This window comes from Mesoplodon densirostris, chromosome 20, assembly GCF_025265405.1.
Source record: "Mesoplodon densirostris isolate mMesDen1 chromosome 20, mMesDen1 primary haplotype, whole genome shotgun sequence".
NCBI classification, from domain to species: Eukaryota; Metazoa; Chordata; class Mammalia; order Artiodactyla; family Ziphiidae; genus Mesoplodon; species Mesoplodon densirostris.
In genome coordinates, this window is record NC_082680.1 from 9,100,708 (window position 1) to 9,126,662 (window position 25,955).

General features: G+C 38.1%; 1 protein-coding gene across 1 annotated transcript in view; it reads left to right on the forward strand.

Moving 5' to 3' along the window:
* CSMD1 (CUB and Sushi multiple domains 1) overlaps positions 1-25,955 on the forward strand; it is a 1,461,432-nt gene that overhangs the window by 943,450 nt on the left and 492,027 nt on the right. The window contains exon 10 of the mRNA XM_060085850.1: positions 19,546-19,633. Coding sequence (XP_059941833.1) covers positions 19,546-19,633 — 88 coding nt within the window. The remainder of the gene's footprint in view (positions 1-19,545; positions 19,634-25,955) is intronic.

Sequence of the window (25,955 nt, forward strand, 5' to 3'; positions counted from 1 at the left end):
TCATTATATATTATTTTCAAGGATTTATTAGACTGTAATTTCTTGAGTAATAGAAAATTAGAGGAAGATGGGAAAAAAAAACATGTCAGCGACTGTTAAATAGAAGAGTGATTGGGTACAACAGGGCACGGAGTTTAAAACTAAAAGTACCAGATAACAGGATATTCACTAAGGAAACATAGCTCTCGGGTTTGAAAGAACCCACTTATCAAAGTGTTTTTTTCTTTTTAGAGTGGAATTTGTACTTCTGAAATGATAATTATAATTTTTAAAGCCTCTGGCTTCATTTCATCATCTGCCCCTTTCTGAAAGCTTCTGTCTTAAAACAGATGACTGAGGAGAAACGCAGCCTCTAAAGAAGGAGTGATATTAGACAGCGCCCTCTTTGTACCTGGAAAGGGAAAGCAAAGGGAGATGGACAGTAATGAAACACAGCACGTATAGGAGACCTGATCACACATGTGTGCTCTCACCTTTTTAATTGAAGTCATTTCCCGGCTTAAGTATTATGGAAATGAATTACTTGCATTACAGTCACTTTAAGTAGTTATTTTTAAAAGAAATTCCAGGAGATTCAGTCAACTGAATGTTTCATACATTGAAAAGAGGCATCCTGCTTGCCCTAATCCATCTACAACCCCCATCACAATCTAAGAGTTGATCACTGCAGATTAACTGAGATTTATCTAGAAGCTTTTGGTACTTCTCTCTCACTAAAAATAATCTCTTATTAAGATGGAAATACCTGAGACAGTCTTTAGTTTGTGTTCAGTAACTCAGTGAGGGCAAATGGGGATGAGGCGGTTAGGAATGAAGGTCCAAGGAGCAAAATAGGGCTCTAACTGATGAGATGAAAGATGCCTGTAACCAGCACTGTTGACCTAAGACTTGACCTTTTGATAATAAAATGGTTACATCACCACACATGTAAAAGCTAGCACTACACATCGTGGCCTTTTAAAATTGCCTAAGTACTTTTAATCTTGCGGTATCTTTTTGCATTTTTATTAGGTTAGTTTTCTCTACTGAGAACTTTAAGAATGAGAAATGAATGGTGAATGTACCCGTGGTTATAGAATCAGTATTCTCTCTCTGCGTGTGCAATTTGTAACTTAAGGGCTACTGAGCTGCAGTTTGGAAGGACAGGAAGAGGCATCTCTCCATGAGTGGTTATGTTTTTGGTCTACCATAGATGAAGCCAGGTTATCTTTGGAGCAGGGGAGAATTCAGGTTTTAAAGATGAGTTAAGTATTTCAGGACACTTGTTTACCTGCTAGCGCCTAAGGCAGAAAAATCTCTTTGAGAGTCTTTTATTTACTCAAGAGCTGTACCTAGAACATTTCCTTTGAACAGTTAAATTCCCTCCGTCCACCTGAGGGCTTCAATCTCTCATTGTTCCGAACTTGCTAAGATCACCAATAATGTCCAGTGTTGCCAAACCAGTGGATATGTTTTAATCTTCTATTTACTTGGCTTCTTAGCATTGTTTCAAACAATTTTCATCCTGGAAAATTCTCTTATCTTACCTCCCCCGACACTACAGGCTGCCGCCCTGAGTTCTCCTTCTCAGTTCCCTGGCTGTTTTATCTGCCTGTTCTTGACCTCAAGATGTTTAAACCACTCCAGACTCAACTGGAGGCTGGCTTCTGTTGTTTCTCAAATCAGTCATCAGCTAAGCTATATTGTTTTCCGACTGTGTGCTGGTCTCTGTACAGATTCTGGGGATAGAATAATCAAGACAGAAAATTCTGTACCACAAGGGACTTACATTATGTAAGGGGCTTACATTATGTCCCAAATAAATAACTAATATAATTTCTGATCGTGTTAAGTGCTTTCAAGAAAATAAAATGAGCACTGGGAGAGAGAACGGTGTGGAGGGGCTGCTGCTTTAGCTAGGGTGCTCATGGAAGGCTTCTCAGGGGAGGTGACCTTGCACTGATCTCCTAGTGCTGAGAAGGCAGGAATATGAAGATGTGGCTGAAGGGTATTTCAGGCAGAAGGCCTGAAGGCAGAAGGTATTTCAGGCAGAAGGAGCAGCACATGCCAAGAGGCGTGCTTGGATTGTTCAAGGGTGAGACAGAGTGATCGAATTTCATTCTAGATCCCATCGATGGTTTCCTTGATTTAAAATATCACCTGTATAAAAACAAGTCCCATGCTTCTGTAATACATCACTTCTCCTGATCCAACAGACAAGCTGACCTGTCCCTTGGGCTGTCTGTTGGCATCTTCAATGTAACAGATCAAAAATGGAATGTTTCCCCTTCCGAGCTTAATCTGTTCTCCTCTTGCATTCCACACCACTGTAAATGATAGGTCCCTCCCGACAGATAACTCCCTTTTCCCCAGGCCTTACGACCTAACCAATCACAAAGTCATTTCCTTTTTATCTCCAACACAGTGAAAATCTGTATGCTGCTTTCCATCTCCCAGTCACCTGCCCGTCCAAGCCGCCACCATTGTTTGTGTGGATTACATCAAAGCCTCCTCCCTCTGTCTGCCCAGTCCTCTGGGAGGAGCCAAGCGAAGTATTTAACATAAGTCAGACCTCACCTAAGCGTCTTCAGTGGTTTCCCACTTGGTTGCTACTTCCTCTCAAGCTGCAGTGAGATGGGCAGCTTGGCCTTCTTTTTTCGGTTCTTTGAATGCCCCTATATCTTCCCATCCTAAGGAGCTTAACTTTTGCCGTTGACTGGCCAAGAGGGATATTATGTTCACTCTTCCCTTAGCTAACTCCAGTCATGCTTTAATAAAGTTCCAGCTTAAGTGTCGTTCGCCTTCAGGGGCGAGCCTGTACCCCATCCTAAATCTGATCTTCTCTCCCCTCTCTCCATTACTCTCTCTAATGCTATTCTGTTCTTTTCTCCATAGCACCTTTCCAGTGTGTAACAGTGAATACTGCTTTGGGGTTTTATTGTTTTGTGCTTTCTCTGTGAGGTCTTCCTGTTAAACCTCCCAGAGGCTAACACAGAGGCTCCCTGCCCTGGGTGTTCAATCAGTATGTTGCTGAGTGGATGGTGAATAACTAAATGGAATTGGCCACAATTAACTTATTTCTATTTCCAAGTGTTATTTCCATGGTGATTTTGATTACTGTAACATATCGAAAAACCAATCGTTTGAATTGTTTGCTTCTTATGAATGAAAATGCAGAGTTTGTTCAAAAAATATGTTAACATCTCTTGTTGGCTTTTAAACGTAACACAATAGCACTGTAAGAAACAAGTATAAATACCGTGAAAACGAAATTTCAAATCCACTTACTTCTAAGTTGAAAGGCAGGATTTCCAATGTAACTGGCTTTGTTTGAGTTATGAGACACTAAACCCTGTGTTTTTGAATGACAGTTCCAAATTTATATCTCTTAGCCTTTGCTTACACTATGCAAGTCATCTTTCTTTTTTTACTTTATGAAAAGTGCATGTTGCTTTCAGGTATAATGTCATTTTACCTGTATCCTTTCTGTGTCTATCAGCGGTATTTTCCATTTCCCTAGTCTTTTATAAAGTAAACTTGTGTAATAACTAACATCCCTCAATGAAATTTCCCTGAGGATGGGAACATAGAGACAGACTCATGAAACATTAGAGCTGAAAGAAAACACGGAAATAATTTAGCCCAAGGTATTTACAGCAGAAAGAGGAGAGGAACAAATACTGGTAGAAGCAGTCTTTTTTATTGAGGATTGCTTGGTGTATTGCAAAGCTAAGACACTAAATCTTCACAACGATGTTGCATGGCAGATATTTCAGGTGAGAAGATGGAGGCTCATAAAGGCTCAACAGCAGGTTTGCCCAGGGTCCCACAGGCATTGAAAGCATCTCTGTTTAATCCCAGTTCTGCCATGCACCACACCTTGAAAGTCACTTAACGTTTTTGGACTTCACTCTCCAGAACTAAAACATACAGGACTTGGACTGCATTATTTAATTTTCTCATCAATAAATTTCTGTGATTTTTCTAACACGAGCCTTCTATCTTATTTTTCAGTTTGTATCCTCTAATAATGATACCTGACTGTTTTCCCTTCATCACAAATTATGTTGTGTCCTTTCAGCATGAAAGATGTTGCCAAATTAGCCTAAATACTATTCTTTTCACCATTTACCAAAGTTTGATTTTGTAAGGAAACTTAAAAATGTTAAGTGTACTCTAATAGTATTTACCATTTAAGAAGGTGAAAAATCCAATTCATAGTTTAAAGAAAATATTTTAAAATAAATATTTTGACCATATATATCTATATCTTCCTTGACTTACAATGGGGTTATGTCCTGATAAACCCATCACAAGTTGAAAATATGGTTAAGTAGAAATGCATCTGATGCACCTAACCTACTGAGCATCATGGCTTACCCCAGCCTACCTTCAGCATGCTCAGAACAGTAGCCTTGGGCAAAACCATCCAACAGAAAGCCTATTTTACAGTAAAGTATTGAATATCTCATGTCATTTGTTGAATAAGATACTGAAAGTGAAAAACAGAATGGATGTCTGGGTCTAGAATGGTTCTAAGTACGTGGGCAGTTGACCCTCATGATTGCCTGGCTGACTGGGAGCTGAGGCTGCTGCCACCGACCAGCACCATGAGAGGTGATCTGCCCACATATCACTGGCCCAGAAAAGATCAAAATTCAGAATTCAAAGTATGGTTTCTACTGAATGCGTATCTCTTTCACACCATTGTGAAGTCAAAAAACTGTAAGTCAGATTGTTGCCGAACCCAGGTCTGGCTGCTGCTCGCCACTCGAAAGTCAATTTTCAATAGACGAGTGTTAGTAGGAAAGGAAAGGTTGCTTTATTTCAGAGCCCAGCAACCTCGGGGGAGGGTGGACTCCTGTCTGAGAACCAACTCCTGATTGCTGCTCAGGGCATAGGGGCTTTTTTTAAAGAGGAGTTTCAGGGTTGTATAGGTGGAGGGTGGGAGCAGAACAGCATAGTTGTTTTAAGTACAGTTAATCTTTAGTTCCAGGGTTTGTTCCCATTTCTTTTTTTTTTTTTTTTTTTCTTTTTGCGGTATGTGGGCCTCTCACTGTTGTGGCCTCTCCCGTTGCGGAGCACAGGCTCCGGATGCGCAGGCCCAGCGGCCATGGCTCACGGGCCCAGCCGCTCCGCGGCATATGGGATCCTCCCAGACCGGGGCACGAACCCGTATCCCCTGCATCGGCAGGCAGACTCTCAACCACTTGCGCCACCAGGGAGGCCCTGTTCCCATTTCTTTGAGTCCAGTTCTCAGAACTATGTGAAGTGGAGTAGCTTATGTCATGGCTTCAATTTGGTCATCATGTAGTCATCCTCCTCCACCTGGTGGAGGCTTCAGTATCTGTAAAACAGCTCACAGGATATGGCTCAGAATATTATCTATAGCCCTTAAGGAGGAACTAAAGTTTCTTGACTATGCTTAATGACTAAACTGTTATCATTTGGTCTCCTTTGACTGTTTTCCTTTGTTTCTGCATTCTCTCACTTCTCTGATTAAACTTATTCTTTGGCTAAAGTTTTTCCACAGACAGAAGGCAGGCTGAGGACATGGCAGGGCAAGGACCATAGGGTCCTGCTCCGATTCAAAACCAGTTGTAAGTTGGGGACCATCTGTAGTGTATATTTTAAGTTTCAGATTATAACTACATGTAACTAAACACATGCACATGTGCATACACATAATGAAGAAGAAGATATCTGAATGTCATGTGAAATGCATACGTGAAATAAGTGAGACTACTTCTCATTAAGAATCTATAATGGAAAAGAATCTGAAAAAGTATATATATATAATTGAATATATATATATAAAATTAAATATATATAATTGAATCACTTTACACAACATTATAAATCAACTATACGTCAATTTAAAAAAGAGGAGGGCTTCCCTGGTGGCGCAGTTGTTGAGAGTCCGCCTGCCGATGCAGGGGACACGGGTTCGTGCCCCGATCCCGGAAGATCCCACATGCCGCGGAGCGGCTGGGCCCGCGAGCCATGGCCGCGGAGCCTGTGCGTCCGGAGCCCGTGCTCCGCAACGGGAGAGGCCACAGCAGTGAGAGGCCCGCGTACAGCAAAAAAATAAAAAATAAAAAAATAAAAAAATAAAAAAGAGGAATCTCAGTCAAAAGCATCTTCATGCTTTAACATCTGCCTCAGTTCCTGACTTGGGTTCTCTGTATTTCTCAGTATAACTCCTTCCCCTTTAGAGCACTTTCTACTGTGTTCTGTGAATGCTCCATATCCACTCTGACTTCCATGCCTTTGCTCACACAGTTCCCTTGCCTGGGGTGCCCCCTCCCCACCAGCCCGTCCACTCCTCTCTACATACCCGAATTCATCTATCCCTTGAGACTTTCAAGTCCTTCAAGAAAAGTTTAGAGTTATTATCTTCTTTCCTTTACTTACCCCTTCTTAATCCCTCCATCATTCTCTTCCTTTTCCTCCTTTCCTTGCAGTCCCTCCTCCTTTTCTTCTTCCTCCTTCTTTTATTTATTTCTTTTATCTTTTATTTTATTTTTTAAAGACCATTTTTAGAGCAGTTTTACAACTAAACTGAGAGGGAGGTACAGAGATTTTTCACATATTCCCTGTCCCCATACATGCACAGCCTCCTCCATGATCAACACCCCCACCAGATGGTGCATTTGTTACCAAGGGTGAACCTACCTGGACACGTCATTACCCACAGTCTGTAGTTTACATTGGGGTTCACTCTTGGTGGTGTACATTCTGTGGGTTTGGACACATGTACAATGGCATGTATCCACCACTATAGTATCACACAGAGCAGTGTCACTGCCCTAAAAGCCGTTCGTGCTCTGCCCAGTCATCTCCTCTCTAACCCCCCGAACCCTGGCAACCACTGGTCTTTCACTGTCTCCATAGTTTTGTGTCTTGCAGAATGTCATATAGGTGGAAGTGTATAGTACATTTGTCCCTTGGTATCCATGGGGGATTCGTTCCAGGACCCACCATGTATGCTAAAATCTGTTCATGCTCAAGTCCCATAGTTGGCGCTCTGGTATCCACGGATCCTGCATCTGCAGAGTCAACCAACCTCAGATTGTATATTAAATTTGCCATCGGAGGTCGGTTGAAAGTACAGATGTGAAACCCACAGATTCGAAGGGATAACTGTATATTTATTCAAAAAAACTTCCACATACAGGTGGACCCCTAAAAGTGGACCTACACAGTTCAAATCCACATTGTTCAAGGGTCAACTGTATGTAGTAGACTTTTCAGATTGGCTTTTCTCATTAGTCATGTGCATTTAAGTTCCCTCCACATCTTTTCATGGCTTTTTAAATTCATGAATAATATTCAGTTCTTTGGAGTACTACAGTTAATTTATCTATTTACTTAACTGGAGGGCATCTTGGTGGCTTCCAAGTTTTGGCAATTATGAATAAAGTTATTATACATATATGTGTGCAGGTTTTTGTTGGACGTAAGTTTTCATCTCCTTTGGGTAAATACCAAGGAGCAAAGTTGCTGGATCATATGGTAAGAGTGTGTTTATTTTTATAAGAAACCACAACTTTTCATCCAAAGTGATTGCACCATCCTGCATTCCCACCAGCAATGATGAGAGTTCCTGTTGCTCCATATCCTCACCAGCGTTTGATGTTGTCAGTGTTCAGGATGTTGGCTACTTCTCTTTATTTTTGATAACTTAAAAAAATTAGATTTTTTTGGTTACCAGAATCACTTAAGGAAAAGAGTGTCCTTGTTAGGACTAACATGTCCTAAACTTAGGGAGCCGTGATTATTGGGACTGGTCACTTTCTTAGTGTTGCCCTCAAGAGCTAAGACGTGATGGACAGAGGTGTGTGGGCTCCTTTATGAGAGGCTGCTCCATCTCCTCTCGGTACTGGAAGGCCCAGCCCTGCATGTGCGGCTGCTCCCCCTCTGAGCCTCTGCTCCTCCTGCTCTCCTTGGCTGACTGTGTCGTCTAACGCCTGCAGACTACAGAGTGGTACCCTTTCAGACACAGCGATCTCCACTAACTGCCTCCTGTCTTTTATACATCAGAGTTACAGCTCTCAAAAAAGTCAGTGCCAAGGGCCCAGATATATACTTTTTAAATGCAAATCCATAAGTTATTTTCACGGGAAGCATGGCCTGATTTGGGCCAGATACCCACTGTTGGCCCACGATGGTAGACAAGGAAGGCGAGAAAGGTCGTAGCTGGACTTTGGGCTGGGAGGTTTCCCAGAGGAAGGCACGTGGGCAGGAGGACATGGAAAAGAAGATCTCTGTTTCACTTTCACATGTGTTTTTTTGTGTTTAAAGAACCTATTTTCATTGTAGAGCATTATGATAAGACAAAAAATGAATACAAAATACAACCACTACTTACACCTTACAGTTTTACAATTTGTCACTTACAACTTCCTTAAAAGACTCCCTCTTGGCTGAGAGTAAACAAGTGGACTAATGTAGTAAGAATGATATGGGCCCTGAAGATTTATCAGCTAAATAAATAGGATATGCAAACTAACCTGCCAACTCCACTTTCCTCCTTTCTCAAACAGAAAAAGTAACAGTTCCCTCACAGAGATTTTGTGAGGATTAAATTATGTAACAAATATGAAAAGACCTGCCATAATACATCACATGCCATGATTCCCTTCTTTCTTTTATTAATATTGCATAATTCCTTATACAAACTAAATTTTACACATTTTGTAGAAATGAATAGAATATTAATTAATATTAGATTCTTACTCTTTTAATATTTGCAGATCTATAGCTCGGTGCTTTGTGTCCACCTAGAGAGGTGGCATAGGGAGGGTGGGAGGGAGACGCAAGAGGGAGTGGATATGGGGGTATATGTATATGTATAGCTGATTCACTTTGTTATACAGCAGAAACTAACACACCACTGTAAAGCAATTATACTCCAATAAAGATGTTAAAAAATATATTTGCAGATCTATAATAATGAGGAACCAAGGAAAAGCAGTGTGATGTATTCAGTTGAGACCATATAAATAAAAATTATAGCATGACTTTAAGTAATTTATAGTTTTTTCAGTGATTTTTAATATCTATGATCTCAGCACTAGAGGTGATATGCCATTATGTCTTTAAAGAGGGATAATTAATAATTTATAATGTGTAAAATTGAAACATTATGCACATATTATATCATTGTGTACTAATTATTATTTCTCCCAAATACCTTGCAGCTGTGTGTTTTCAAAATGGCCATCAGCATTCTGCAAGAATTGTTTTATAATAGTCAAAAAATCATTTCTGTTTCTTTTTTTTTTAAGTGCAATTCCATTTTTTTTTAATATTGACTTAAACATCCAGCTTATTTATTTATTTAGATGTTGGGGGTAGGAGTTTATTAATTAATTAATTTATTTTTGCTGTGTTGGGTCTTCGTTTCTGTGCGAGGGCTTTCTCTAGTTGTGGCAAGCAGGGGCTGCTCTTCATTGCGGTGCGCGGGCCTCTCACTATCGCGGCCTCTCTTGTTGTGGAGCACAGGCTCCAGACGCGCAGGCTCAGTAGTTGTGGCTCAGGGGCCCAGTCGCTCCGCGGCATGTGGGATCCTCCCAGACCAGGGCTCGAACCTGCGTCCCCTGCATTAGCAGGCAGACTCCCAACCACTGCACCACCAGGGAAGCCCCCATTTCAGTTTCTTAATTACACATTTGCAAAATATCTGCATAAGGTACAGAGTGAAATTACAAACACAGATTTTGATTTAATGAGAATTTTAGGAGTGACCATATCAATTTGATTTACTGATATATTATTAATTTTAAACTATGGGTATCACAAAAATTCTCAATCAGAGAATTTAACATTTCTGCCCTGCTAGAATACATAAAGAAGAACTAAGCATTCTCTTATTGTATAGTATCTCTGTAAACAAATATTAATAAATGTATGTTATAAAAATATATATGATAGACAAATCATTCATATTAAATATTATTTAATAATGTTAATATTTATATATTTTAACTGTTTTATGTAAGCAAATAATAGTTATTAATTTAATAATGTTAATATTTATATATTTTAACTATCCTGTATAAGCAAATAATAGTATTAATATATATTTGGTTGAATATTTATATATATTTAATATTTATTTAAATTAATTTAAATTTTAAAAATTATTTAATAACAATATATATGTAATGTATATATAAGTGAAAAAATAAATATATACATAAAGTTTGGAGCTTCCCTGGTGGCTCAGTGGTTGAGAATCCACCTGCCGATGCAGGGGACACAGGTTCGTGCCCCGGTCTGGGAAGATCCCACATGCCGCGGAGCGGCTGGGCCAGTGAGCCATGGCCGCTGAGCCTGCGCATCCGGAGCCTGTGCTCAGTAAGGGGAGAGGCCACAACAGTGAGAGGCCCGCATACCGCAAAATAAATAAATAAATAAATAAATAAATAAAGTATATGATACATGCTGACATCATTTATATTTACTGTTTTAGAATGTACTTAAATACAAGCTTCTGAAATCACATATAAACTATTATGATAAAAACTTTCTATGGGTACTCATTACTTAGATAATTAATATTTCCTATTTTTTAAATCTACTAATTGACAAATAAGGTTTTAGAATTTGAATGTATTACCTCTAAAATAAAATACTTAAATATCTGATATTTAAATATAAAGTAATTATATATATATGTATAATCCTGAAATCAATTATACTGTACACTGACTTTGAGATTTTTTTTCCCCTTTTCTCTCATGTTTCAAGGTTATTAGACTAGTACTTTAGATCCTGTGCAAAGTAGTAATATAAATTGACCTGGTCAAATGCTATCTTTACTGTCAGAAGACCATGAATAATTAGGTATCCTGCAAGACATCTCTGAGTAGGCCCTAAAAATTATTCATGAATCCTAAGTCCAGAGTCCTTAAATTCTCACAAAGAGACTAGAGCAGAAGTGACAGGCTATGAGACCTCAAGCTAAGGCAGCTTAGTCCCTGGGTGATGGTCACTCTGCATTTGTGGAGGCCAGTGGAGGTTCGAGACATCTCTTTTGGGTGCTGCCAGGATACATCCAAGTAAACATCTTCAAGGACGGTATGGAATCAATCAGACAGCCATAAGGACAACTCTCAGGGATCTTTAAAAAATTTCAGTGCTGTGAATTTATACTGATTTTGTACTAACATATTCTTTTTTTTTTTTTTTTTTTTTGCGGTATGCGGGCCTCTCACTGTTGTGGCCTCCCCCGTTGCGGAGCACAGGCTCCGGACGCGCAGGCTCCGGACGCGCAGGCCCAGCGGCCATGGCTCACGGGCCCAGCCGCTCCGCGGCATATGGGATCCTCCCAGACCGGGGCACGAACCCGCATCCCCTGCATCGGCAGGCGGACTCCCAACCACTTGCGCCACCAGGGAGGCCCTGTACTAACATATTCTTATATTTCATTTTATTTGGATACCAAATAAACATCTTGGTTGAACTTGAAGATACATAAAGAAAATAATTCCTCTTTGAATATTTGCTGCCATGGTGATTTTAGCAGTTGGAGCATAATTATTAATGTTATAGCCCTTATAAGAAATCTACTTGTTTTTTGCCTCTGTCAGGAAAAAAAAAAATCAATAAGAGGCAATGTTAAAGAAAAGTAAAAGCTTAATAGTGAGAGAATTTGGAGTATTTAAAATTACCTGGACTATAAGATCCCTGCAGGTAGTAGTTGGAATAATGTTAGAAAGACAGGTTTTGAATGCCGGCCAAATAGTCTTTATTTGTTGTACAGTAGGGAATCATTAATAATTTCTTGAAAGAGTTTCTCAATAATGCATTTATTACATTAGTATAGTTTATTACATTAGAAGCTAAAATATGATTTAAAAATTAATTACAGTAAACTAAGATAGTTTAAGACTATGGCCTTAGAATTGGAAATAAGAGAACATGGATAAAATCAAGATATGAAAATTATTATAGTAGGCATTCAATTTCTAGTGTTTTAGAAGTCAGAGAAGTAAAATATGTAATGATAAAAGAGAGAGAGTCCAGACAAAAATGTCTGGCATTGTATTAAATTAAACACTTGGAAAATCCAGCCTAGACTCTCACACACAAGGCCAATTGTTTGTGGGCTGTTTCATTGTCCATCCATTAATCTGAGGTCCAAACAATGCAGATCAAAGCAATGTGTTTTTAACAACTTATTTCTATGTAAACTATCCATTTTAAACCCTAATGTTGCGATAAGAATTTATTATCAAAACGTCAACAGTTCTTGTTAACCTGTTTCTGTAAAGCTTGTCTATATGTGCAAAAACAAAAACAAAACCAGTGACTGGTAAAGACTGCAAATATTCAGTAGAAAGAGAAAAGTACCCCAAATTGTTATGCATGTAAAAATGTCCCATGCAATGCCCTTTAAGTGAAAATAATCCTGTTGTAGCTAAATGAAAGAAACTTCTACAATATCAAAATGTTGTTGAAATGAACATTTAATCAAGTTACTAGTTTTTGAGGAAGGAGTAATACAGATGCTTCATCCTTGCAGAGATAAAACCTCTTGCAAATCAAAAAGGGGAGGGGCTTCCCTGGTGGCGCAGTGGTTGACAGTCCACCTGCCGATGCAGGGGACACGGGTTCGTGCCCTGGTCCGGGAAGATCCCACATGCCGCGGAGCGGCTGGGCCCGTGAGCCATGGCCGCTGAGCCTGTGCATCTAGAGCCTGTGCTCCACAACGGGAGAGGCCACAACAGTGGGAGGCCCGCGTACTGCAAAAAAAAAAAAAAAAAAGGGAAATGCATTAAAAAGTAGGTGTTGCTTTTCATTTCATTACAGCCTCAGTCCATAAAATGTTGAAGGAACAAATGTCAGTGTTGACTTATTTCAAACTGATTATAGCAGAAAAGCCTGAAGTTTACAGTATCCCCCAAACACATGCCTAGCATGAGTGTCTGTCATCTAAAGGTCATTGATAGAGTGGAGATATTGATATCAAGGAATTTCACCCAGAATGTGTTTTGTGTAACAACCTTCCTGACTGTTATGCAACTAGAAACATATGCCACCTCTCTGAAGGTTTAAAATGATAAGAATTAGTCTCAAAAATTGATACAGCTGAAACATGTCTTTAGGTCTCTAAAGAAATAAATATTAACAGTAAAAATATGTTTTAATACAGCACAGGAGCAGTTTCACTAAAAAATGTGTTTCTTTAAATGGTTTCTATTTTGGATTATTATTTCAAAGGTATATAAACTGAATTTTATCATAAAAGAATGGCATCTTAAATGGAAGATTTAATATTCAAGTCAATTCATTGTTCTAGTGCTCTGGAGGTGGCTCATGGCATCGTGTGGAAAGCCTGTGAATCTGGTCTTTTTACTGCAGGAAAACTACCACCAGATGGTATTTGAACTAAAGCCTTATGGTTAGGACCATATATTGTATTCATTTTTAATACAAAAGGAATTTTATTATTAAGAATTTTAAAAAGTTATTTTTAAAAGCCTCACTTCAATTTACAAACCCTTTAATATAAAATATCTCATCAGCTTACTGCAAGAAATGTAAGCAAAGGAACCTGGACTTTGTAATCAATTGAATGGTAACTCTGTCCTCAGTTTCCTTTCCTGGAAAATGGGTTTAACATTATCTCCTCATGGGATGGTTGTATGGATTCAGTTTAGAATGTGTGTAAATGATACTTGGAGTTTCTAGCCAAGAGTAAATGTTTAATTTTACTTTATCATCATCATCATCATTATCACATTCTTAGCACTTCATTTACAATGATTTCTGATTGTTTCACTAATGTAAATGTTATCTCCACTAATTTGTTTATGGTCTCCTTTATCATAGAAGTAGTTGTTTATACTTCTTTTGTGTTAGTTGCTTCCTTTGCTAGGGCACTAGTCTAGCTATATAATTCATTAAAGCAAAAGTCCATTTTGAATTTGAATTGACAATCACAAGACATGTCCTCAAAGAACAGGATAATTTTGTTACTGAACCACATTTGGGTCCACTCACCTGCACGCAGTACCCAATCTACTGACACCAGGTTGTGGTGAAGGAAAATGCAGCGTTTATTGCAGGGCATCAAGCAAGGAGTTCAGGCAGCTAATGCTTAAAAGGCCCGAACTCCCTGAAGTCTTTCATGGAAAGGTTTTTAAAAATGGGGTGAGGGGAGGTGGGTTGTGGGGTCCATGATCAGCTCGTGGACATTCTTCTGATTGGTTGGTGGTGAGGTAATTGGGAGTCAACATCATCAACCTTCTGGTTCCAACTGGTCTGGGGTCTATGTGCTTATGGGCAGCATGCAGTTAATTTCTCCCACCTGGTGGGGGTTTCGGTATCTGCAAAACAGCTCAAAGGACGTGGTTCAGAATATTTTTTATAACTCTTGAGGAGGAACTAAAAGTCCTTGACTTTGTTTAATGGCTAAAGTATTACTAGTTTGTCTTGCTTGACCATTTTCCTTTTTCCTGTGTTTTCTTACTTCTCTGATTAAATTTATTATTTGGAACTTGGGGAAGGTCTCGGAGGCTAAAGTTTTCTACAGACAAGAAGAAGGCAGAGGATGTGGGGGAATCTGTCCAGGGAAGGCCGCATAGGGTCCTGCTTGGTTACAATTTGATGGGTGAAGCAAGTTCCTTACTGCCCTACATATCTCATAAGAAACTTGTGAGGGTCTAATGAGATAGTGTGAATCAGCATGCTTTGAAAAAGTCATTTGATTATTTATACATTAATATAATTTACACATTTAAAATCTAAATTTGAAGTCTTTTACAAACAGTCTAATTTATATCTGTTCATCCACTTGCATAACTTTACACCTTGCTTTACTGTCAATGATGGGTCATTAATCTACCTATGGAATACTCCAGTTTTGATGTTAAACTCTAAGGTTTTGACTGCAGTTTCATATATTTATTAATATCTATGGTATATGTCCTGTGGGATTTGATATATAATTCCATAAAATTAGAGTTAAAATGATATTAAGCCCAGTGATTCCTCTCTTTTGAAAATGTTTCTCTGAGGCATTGGGATCCTGCTTGAAACAGATGGATCTCCATAATTCTTTGCAACTTTAAAGCTTCAGTTTTCAGAGAAGTTAATTGTTCATGATGCTGATGGAATAGGTAGTTGGGATTTGTGGAGCTCATTGTTTACTTGTGCATAACCTGTTTGTCACCATATTTTTTCTATCATTATCCCATTATAAGCCTATCTCTGTTTCAGAAAATCAGCCATATTTTACATACATCTCTCATCACTTTTTTGTTATCTTCTGCCATCTGCAAGCTGTTCAGACTTATCTGTTTCATTCTGTGCTCTCAAAGAATTCCAACTAAGTACACTTTTTTTGAATAAGTAGACAACTTTGACATTACTTTTAAAAAGATCCAGAGTGTTTTGAGCTGATTTGCATGGGTACCTCCAATTTGTCATTTATTTTTAACTACTATTCCATGTGAGAAAAACAGAAAAGCAGAATAGAAGTAGACCTTCCTAAGCCTTAAAGTTGTTTTTTAGACCAGCTTGGTACTCTAAAATAGTGTAGTGAGAACCACGCTAGCGTGGGCTACGTCTGATAGAAACAGTGATGGCCATTCAGCTTGAAGAAAATGGCTCATTTGACACAGCAATGACTGTTTTGCTTGAGGGAATGTGGGAGTCACATAACTGATGGGGGCAGAAAAAATACGGTGGAAGTAAGATTCTGCATTGGGGTTTGAACTTTTATTAAAACTAGAATCTTTTTAGAAAATAAATTTTAGAGACCTTTTAGTAGACTGCTGAGTGCAGGTTGGGAAACCTGCCCTAGCACCTGATACAGACTGTGAAACTATGGAGTTGGAGAAGAAAGCAGTAGAAATATCAGACTGATGGCAGTTGATTTGGTGGTAGGTCATTACTATCTTTCTTTGCATTCAGTTAATTATTTTTTAATTGGAGTATAGTTGCTTTACACAGTTGTGTTAGTTTCTACTGTACAGCAAAGTGAATCAGCCATACATATACATATATCCCCTTTTTTTTGGATTTCCTTCCCACTTAGGTCACCCCAGAGCACCGAGTAGAGTTCCCTGTGCTATACAGTAGGTTCTCATTAGTTGTCTGTTTTGTACATATTAGTGTATATATGTCAATCCCAATCTCCCAATTCATCCCACCCCCACCTTCCCTCTTGGCATCCATATGTCTGTTCTCTACATCTGTGTCTCTATTTCTGCTTTGGAAATAAGATTGTCTATACCATTTTTCTAGATTCCACATATATGCGTTAATATATGATATTTCTTTTTCTTTATGACCTACTTCACGCTGTATGACAGTCTCTAGGTCCATCCATGTCTCTACAAATGGCACAATTTCATTCCTTTTTATGACTGACAGTTAATTTTTTATAGTGACACGTGACTCCCTCTCATTTCCTCTGGTGTTTATTCTATACATATTTTCTTTGTTGTGACCATGAAGATTACACATAAGATCCTAAATTTATGATAGTGTGTTTTAAATTGATACCAACTTAACCTTAATCACACACAAAAATCCACTCCTTTACAGTTTCCCCCAACTTCTATTTGTACACAATTATGCTCTCTATATTGTGTACCTATTAACATAGATTTGTAATTATTTTATGTATTTTTCTTTTAAATCCTATAAAAATTAAGTGGAGCTGTAAATCAAAATTACAATAATAGTTTGGTTTTTTTTACTTTTTTCCCATATTTGCCTTTACCAAAGAATGTTGTATTTTTATGTGGCTTTGAATTACTGTCCAGTGCCCCTTCATTTCAAGTTGAAAATGGACTCCTTTTAGAATTTTTTAATAGGACAAGTCTAGTAGTCATTCACTCCTCAGCTTTTGTTTTTCTAGGAATGTCTTAATGTTTCTCTCATTTTTGAAAGATAGTTTTGCTGGCTATAGAATTCTTGGTTGACAGTGTTGTTTCTTTCAGCACTTAAATGTATCACCCCACTGCCTTCTGGCCTAAAAGATTTCTACTGAGAAATCAACTGATAGTTTTACTGAGGATCTCTTGTTTGTGATGAGTTGCTTTTCTCCTTCTGCTTTCAAGATTCTTTCCTTGTCTTTTGGTAGTTTGATTATGTGTCTCACTGTGAGTCTCTGAGTTTTTTCTACTTGGAGTTTATTGAGCTCCTTAGAAGTGTATATCTATGCCTTTTCTGAAATTTGAGAGGTGTACAACCATTATTTACTCAGATTCATATTTAAGATAGTTTTTTAAAAATCTTTGTCTAATAAGTCCAATTTGTGTATTTCTTCAGGGACTAGTGCCAGGATTAATTTTATTTCTTTGAATAAGCCATGTTCCCATATATTGTTGCATGCCTTGTGATGTTTGTTAAAAAGTTGGCATTTCAAAGAAAGAGCCACCTTTCCCAGTCTTGCAGAGTGGTATGGGAGACTTCCACAAATGAGTGGGTCACTGAGCCTTGAGATCAGCCTGTGGTGAAGAAGTAAGGTCTTCTCAGGTCTTTACTGCTCACATGTTCTGTCTGGGTCTGGGTATACGTTTGTGTGTTTCTCCCCCAGCTGCTTTAAAATATCCTGATTCCCCAAAGAGCCTCATGGGAGCCTCTTCTCAGGGTCTTTTGTGTTCTGCAGTATTGCTCTGCCTGTATCTCTTGCCCACACCTGCCCGCTTGGCTGCAGTCCCCATGTAGTTTTTATAGCCAAGTGTCCACTGTTGTCTTATTGACCTCCAGCTGCCATTCCGCAGCCTATGCCTGAGTCAGGCAAGGCAGGAACTAGTCCTTCAACACCGGCCTCACAGACAGGCCAGAACACTGTAAACAAGTTCCTCTTTGGTCCTCCTTCTCCTGTAGGGAACCAGGAAATGGACCCCTTCCTCTCACCAGTGCCATGTCTGGGAAGGTGTGGGGCAAAAGCATGTAAAAATTCCCTGAAATTTTCCACTATTATGAATGTGGCTTTTTCTTCATTGGACATTTGCCAGTTTCTGTAGATCTTTGATTAGTTTCCAGGGTTCCTACAAAGTTATTTAGCCTGTAGTTATTTATCTGATGTTTCCATGGGGGAAGGAGGCCTGGAGCTTCTATTCCACCATCTTCTCATTTCACTGCCCAACTTGCTGGATTATTTTTTTCAATTGAGAACATTAAATACTTAGGAAAGAAATTTTATATTGTGGTAAGATTGGTATTTAATGAAGGGTTATATCCATATCACAGTTTCATCCTAATTTAGCAATGAAAACTAAATCTTGCTATAATTATTAGTGCCATTTTTATGCATAGTTTTAATTAAATGCTTAAGGATTTCAATATCTACCCAGATGTTTTTTTCCTTCTTATGGTATTATTCAAAATATATGTGAACATATTTATATTTGTAAGAATGCTTTTCAGGTGCAAATAATGAAATCATGTATTCAAATGAGTTTGAATTGTAGGAAGTACATGAATCATCCAACAGGATATTCAGAGCTAATGTAGGTTTCTAATGTAGAATGTAATAATGTAATGTATTAATGTAATAATGTAGCTAATGTAGGTGAGATTAATGTAATGTAATCTCAACTATGATATCAGGGGTCCTGGTTCTTGCTCAGTCTCTTCTATTCACGCTGTTGCCTCCATCTTTGAACTGTAGCAAGATGGTACCAACAGTTACACATTTGAAATTCAAACATGGTCCAGAGTGAAAAAGAGATGATCTCTATGAGCTAACAGGAACGTCTCCCCAGAAACACTCCTGCCGGCTTGCTCTCAAGCATCATTGAACTGAATTGAGTCACAACCACCGTTGAACAAATTTCTGGAAAGAAAGAGGGAATTGCCTTGATTGGATTACACTAATTAGATAGAGTGGGATAGTTGTTGGAGTAGCAGCCACTCTAACAAGCAAATGAATCCTTTAAAAACTATTCTGACTGTGCAACATCCCAGCAGGCAGGAAGGCTCTTTATAAAACAGATTCAAAAAAATAAATCACATCTGCACAAGAAGACCATTACTTTTTTTACTTCAATGATAAGCACGCTTGAGGTTTAAAATATAATAGGTAATTTTATGTAAAATATCTCTTGTATAGATCTTTTGTTTTGAATTTTTGAGTTTTATTTATTTATATATATGTATATATTTTTTTATATAGCAGGTTCTTGTATAGATCTTAATAGATAATTAACATCTCCATTTCATCCATGGGAATGAATGAAAGCTTTCTTCTATATAAGCTATGGTATTTATGGCATGATGCTCTTTTTTCCCATCATGCTATTAATTGTAATGTGTCATAAAGGTGATCATAATGAGAAAATGTTTTAAAATTAAATTTAAACTTCTTTAGTAGAGGAAAGAGTTCCAACCAAAGGCTGTTGGCATCCTGGGTAAGAAGTCTGTTTTTCAGGAATAAGAATAGGTTTATCTTAATCTAGCTAAATTATCTTAATTCTTAAAGAAATCACATGTTAAGGCATCAGCATTTAAGAAACAAATCTACCTAATGTAAATTTGTTATCTGGATATTTTCTGAACAGCTACATGAAAGTGTAATAATGTTTCTTTCTATTACAGTAACTCAAGGAGGTGTTGCTTTGGTCTCTGACATGTGTCCAGATCCTGGGATTCCAGAAAACGGCAGAAGAACGGGTTCGGACTTCAGGTAGGAGATGAAGTAATTATTTCAATAACATGTTATTTTCTAACACCTATATAATTTCATCTTGTAGTTTTAATTCTTTATCCTTTTGATTTAAAGATACAATTTCTCAATTATTATGCATCTGTAATATCTGTAGAATTCTAAAACATATTGTGCTGAAAAATTCCAGTTACTCCAGAGTTTGTACCTTTCAGTATATAAGCCATTATTAAAAATTTAACACTATATGGATATGATCAAAATTTGTCTCCAGGGGTTTTATTCTGTTTTTAATTTGCTACCTTCCTGTATTTGAATGCATTTTTGTTAATGTTTTAAAAAATAGATGGTACAAAAATTTAACTATAGCCTCATAATTATTTCATTAAATAAACTTTTATAATAATGAAGGTGAGTGGCAGTCAATGCAATTTATGACAGAAGATGTTATGATTCATTTTACTAGATTATGATTACTAGAGAATGCTTTATAGTTGTTACATTATGAATGTAGTAGTGATTATAATAGTGATTTTTTCTAGGTTTTTGTATTCCTTTCAATTACTTCAAGAAATTGAACATTTTCCAACTTACAAGATGGATACTAGTATTAGGAGTAAGCTGCAAAATTAAAGAGTAAAGGGGAGCAAGAAATATGTTTTTCTTTCTTATAATCTCACTATTTTTGAGAAAGAAACAAGAAAAGGTGTTTGTAGAGTTTAGCCTACTAAAGTGAGCTGAAAATTGAAAGAAAGTAGTGATACTCTTATTAGAGAAGGAAGAAGAAATGTTACTCAGTGAAATTGGAGAAGCAGTGTTTTTTTTTAAAGGATAGAAAAATAATAAAATTGTCTGTAGGGTGGCTGTAATGAAGTAGGTAAAATGATATATAATTTTTTTACATGAAAAGGAAACAAAAGTGTATAGCTGTGCTACTGAAATACTTTGGACTTCATAGTAGTGTCTGTCCCGTTGCAAATGGAATAGACAGTTGGAATGTTTGCCGTTTAAATATCACAAACTTTGAGTGTACATTAAGGTGTTAGTATTTTAGTTCAAGTTCCTTTGGAGCAGAGCCTGAGATGGGGACTCGTATTCAAGTGGTTTTCGGAAAAGTGCCCTCTGGTTATGGGGAACAAAGCAGGATAGAGTCAGAGTAGAAAGCTGAGCAGGAAGTTGACTTTAACTGGAGATTAGCTTCAGTCTCAATCTATGGGGAATTTCAGGGAACAAATCGTTTACGTTTTGGGCCCACCACCCTTGCCTTTCATCATTGGCTTCCTCCATTCGGCTCAAGGAAGTTCCCCAGAGCAAGAGTGATTATGAGTAGTTATTAGCACCCCAGGGGGGTTGTTGTGTCCAGTGGGTGTGGTGGTCAGCGAAGAAAGAAAACTACTGATTTCAAATGTAAAGTAGCTGTCAGTTGAAGGCATTCAAGAATTTGATCTCTTTTAAAATGATGCAAATAGATGAAATTTACACATTCTTGGCTAGAACCCATGGAGCTTTCTGTCCTTTGTATTCCTTTCTTATCTCAAAAGTCAGCTCCTACCAGAAAGTGTTCTTCAAACCTTGCTTCCCAAAAGCCTAACATATCCCTCCTTTAGAGTTACAGTGGTGACTCTGCATTATGCATTTTACACATCCATTTCTTCCACCCAGCTTAAGCTTCTGCGGGTCAGGGATAGTATCTTATTGTCTCTGCCTCATCAGTGACTGGAATAGTGCCTGGTGCAAAGTAACTCAAAGGGTGTTTGTCAAAGGCACTTGTGTATGAGCGGATTGCCCATCCAGCACTCTGTCATCCCTGAAACTCAGAAACCTTGGTCTATGTGGCAGAGCTCTGTTTTAAAAAAAAGCACATTAAATTTTGTCTGACTATGCAAACTGTTCAAATTGCATCGTATGATAAAGAGAGCCAGAGAAACTGTTTAATCTTCAAAAGTTAGCAAGGAATTCAGAAACATTCAGGGCCAGTATCTGATTAGCATGAGGGCAAGAAAAGATTTTATTAGTATCTGAGGTGAATATGCTGGCCTTTACTCTGTCTCATTCTTATAACAGCCTTATTCCTGCAGCTGTTTAACTCAGGATAAGCATTGGCCATTGGGGCTGTGTTGACGTGTCTGGGGGGAAAGCCAGCTGGGTGTGTGCATGGTGAGTCAAGAAAGGGACAGAGTGTCTCAGCTGAGACTTTCAATCTTTCACTTTCTTAGTTTTCTAGGGAATCTCTGTGCTGTTTACATGTCTCCAAGTTTATGGCAATTGAAGAATATAAAGATCAAATTTTCTATAAAATTACATAAAATGTAAATATTATTATTTTGCCATCTATGAGTGTACAGTCTGTGTATACCTATATGTATATATACAGAACTGTGATAAGCTACTTTTAGGAACTCTTTTTGTAGTTCCTACAACTTTTTTTTCATAGGACTTTCTTCCTAGATGATCCTGTCAACTGCAAATAAAGACAGTTTTATTTTTTCTTTTCAATCTGAATGTATTTTATTTATTTTTCTTTCCTGGAGGAACTGTCTAGGACCTATATTACAAGGTTGAATAGAATTGGTGAGACATTCTTGACTTATTCCTCATCTTACGGGGAGAGCATTCTGATTTTCATCATTATGGAAAGGTATCTTAGGCCCGTTAGTTGAAATGACATGTGGATGTGCCTAGCATATAATAAGCCTACTGTAAACGTTCATGTTTTAAACAGAGTAGGGGGATGTTCTTAACTGTTTAAAGTCTTTTTGAGACTGGTTTTAATGAAAGGCAATTCAGTTCTTTCTAAATTCTTATAATCAAAATGAATGACTAACATATAATCCAACCTAATAACCAACATTGTCAAGATGAGTGGATGGAATTCATTTGTAGTTAGCACTGTAATTATGTGTAATTTGGGGCAGTTTTTGTTTGAAAAGAGTATACTTTATTAGGTTGGTAAAATATTCCTCATCTGATTTTATTTATACTATTATTCTTGTTTCTTTGGAAATCTTTTGTTTTCCCTAGAAAATCTAAATATTCATTCCAGTATTATCTATAAAGAATTCTAAATAAATGAAGCCTAAAATACAAAGCTTTCTTATTTGAATTTAGATCAATCCATGGACAATTTTCTGACAAATTTCTTCACCATCAGTTGCTCTCTTAAAGACAAAGTGTATTCATTAGAACTGATTATTAATGAATAGATTGATGGAGCAATTCAAATACAAATATATAAGGGATGGAGTTGGAGTAGAGATGGAGAGTTTATGGATGGATACTGGCATTTATTATTCATCTGTTTCCTATGCTAGTAGGATATATAGCCTATGTACAGGCAGATATAATTATCCCCATTGTGCAAATACAGCTGTTGAAATTCAGAATTTTAACATAATAAGATATCCAATCATGGTTAGAGCTGAGATTTGAAACTGGATCTTACTGACCTCAAACTTTGTAATAAGGTTTGACTTTAGTGGTTTGTAATAAGGAAAATGACAATGACTAAACGGTTTCACACCTATCATGCAGGACCCCTGGAGAGAGGTGTGTAGTGTGTGGACATCACAGAGCAGCCAAGTGAGGAGTCAAGATACGGTTGAAATCCGACCTTGAGGCCCAGTGTTCAAAGCCATGCCTTTCAGCCTGGGGTTGCCTCTGCTCAGCACGAGGGATAACTTGTCCTAACTGATTACTGAGAGGGGTGTCGCATTCTGATCGGCTAGCAGCAGCCATGCTACTCACTGCGAGACCTTACAGTCTTCTTCATATATATTACATAAATATTATATATTTATATAAACACTGCATACATTCACATGTTACAGATTCTTTATGTACATTTAGAATCCTAAGATATATCATTAAAATCTTTTACCATATGTAACATGTAATAGGGACCTCCCTGATGTCTCTCATTTTCTTTCATATGAACTGCCCTCACTAACCTTCATAGCCAAACCCCATTTAGCAGCAACCCTAGATTTATACAAGCTGCAGTACCTATCCTAAAACTCCCTCCTCTTCAGACTAGCCACTGTACCCTCAGGGTCTGTCTTCCTGCTTTCCATCCCCAGTCACATTCTTCACCAAGGATGGTCTTCCTTCCTGCCCCACCTATACCACCCATGATGGTTATTCTCAGTTGTTCTCATGATGGCTGTTCTCAGAGACACAAGTAGGGTAGGGCAGGCTAGTAGAGAACAGATGAGCATCCTGGAGAGGCCAACTTGGGAAGTACTGGCAGATGCTCCATGGTCCTCCCTAGGATTTATTTTTTGTAAGGTGGTGTGTATCCCAGTCTTCTCTGCCCTTCTCCACCTGCACAGGTGGCTTCTATTTGCAGGACACTCCCGCCTTGCTTCATCCCATTATTTCAACTTTTCCCAGCACTTTTGTGTTTGTGACACCCATTTATGTTTCTATCGTCTTAGACTCATCTTAGAATGATAGAAACATACATTTATGTTAGATGTGTGTTTCTGTCATGTTAGGTCATGAGGTCCTGAAGGATTATTGATTTTATTTCTAATTATTGTGCCCACCACAGGGTAGACACTATTTTTTTGTTGAATTGCATTAAATTGAAGCTGACAAGCCTACCCCTAGGGATGTACCATCATAGCCTCATTAGTACTCCGCTAAACCAATTAAGTTTTAACACCCTTGGTCAGAGAATAGATCGATGACATTTTCTTAAAATGTGACCTGTGCTCAAAATGGAATTTGGGAGTTGAAAGAGTGATAGTTATGACTTCATAACTAAATATTTAACTTATATTATTGACACTTATATATCACCATTCAAGTTAATAACTTTTTGTTTGTTTGTTTGTTTTTTGCGGTACGTGGGCCTCTCACTGTTGCGGCCTCTCCTGTTGTGGAGCACAGGCTCCGGACGCACAGGCTCAGCGGCCATGGCTCACGGGCCTAGCCGCTCCGTGGCATGTGGGATCTTCCCGGAGTGGGGCACGAACCTGTGTCCCCTGCATCGGCAGGTGGACTCTCAACCGCTGCGCCACCAGGGAAGCTCAAGTTAATAACTTTTGTTGCTATGTCTTAGCCCCCCTTTTTTCCCCAAGGCATCTTGCATAATACACTTTATGAAGTTAAGAGGTGCCAGGTGGAAGGAGAAACTGAGGTACATGATGGAAAACTACACAATCAGTGAGAAACAGAAAAAAATCTATAACCCAAGTCTCTTGATAAACTGATGCTCATTTCTACTAATTCCCACCTTCAACTGTGTTCTTTTTCTTGTGACACATTGATGATTTTATGTACATCTATTAAAATATTGCTGTGGTGTGTTTTATTCTCTGTTGTAGTTCAGTCTCAGTGACAACAGAGCTACCTGCCTCTTCTTACATGAAAATATTTAAGAACTGTACTTAGAGATGGTGTATAAACCAGGAAATAAGTATGGTGTTATTTTCCTTAAGAATTGACTTTTATTAAGTTCTTTCATTGAATTATTTTTTAAATGCTGGAGGAATGAGGGAAACACGGGTAAATTGTAAGCTACTGAAGGCTTTATTGTTGCAGCGTTCAGGGTGTCAGTGAGAGAACATAGTCTTCTCCGTGGATCGGGAGAATGGTGGAGAGGTATCTGGGTGGGGAGGGGGCTCTCCTTCCTTCCATCCTGTACATACACCTGCTTTCGTGGCTTGTTGGAATGTTTTTCTTGCTTTCTATTTTTTTCCACTTGTTATAATGGAAAAATTCAATTATACTTTACAGTTGGAGCAGATGTATCAATTGAAATTCTGATATTATATTTAATATCAGTTTCCCCCTTAGCTCTTTATTTCTATGATTCTATTTATTTATGTTTTCCATGATGTGTTGATCCTGCCCATCCTCACAATATATAATAATAGCATAAGAGATATTTTACTAAATGCTGATGACGGCTGACCCAGATCTTATAATGATCCAGCCTTCCCTTCCTTCCAGTCTTGGCACCAGTGCCTCTTCCTGAACATAGTCTCTGAAACACGCTTTTCATTCACACCCCTCACTCCCTCTATGCTTTCCTTGCTTTACTTTTGCTTCCCAGCGCTGAGCAGGACCCAAGATAATATACCTGCCTGTGTTTACAATGTTAACTTACTACACATAACACAGGTTTCTGCTCTTTCTCCCACAAACATGTAAACTCTGTAAGGAATGGACTTGGTTTTGTTCATTGTTTCATTCCCAGTGCCCAGCGTAGTTCTCAGCTCATAGCGAGTGTTCAGTAAATATTTCTTAAGTCATTTCCTTCTATTTTATATAAGAAATGCATGTATATTTACATATTGTAAGGCAATGGTTAGTGTTGTTTTGATATGCAAAATTTTGA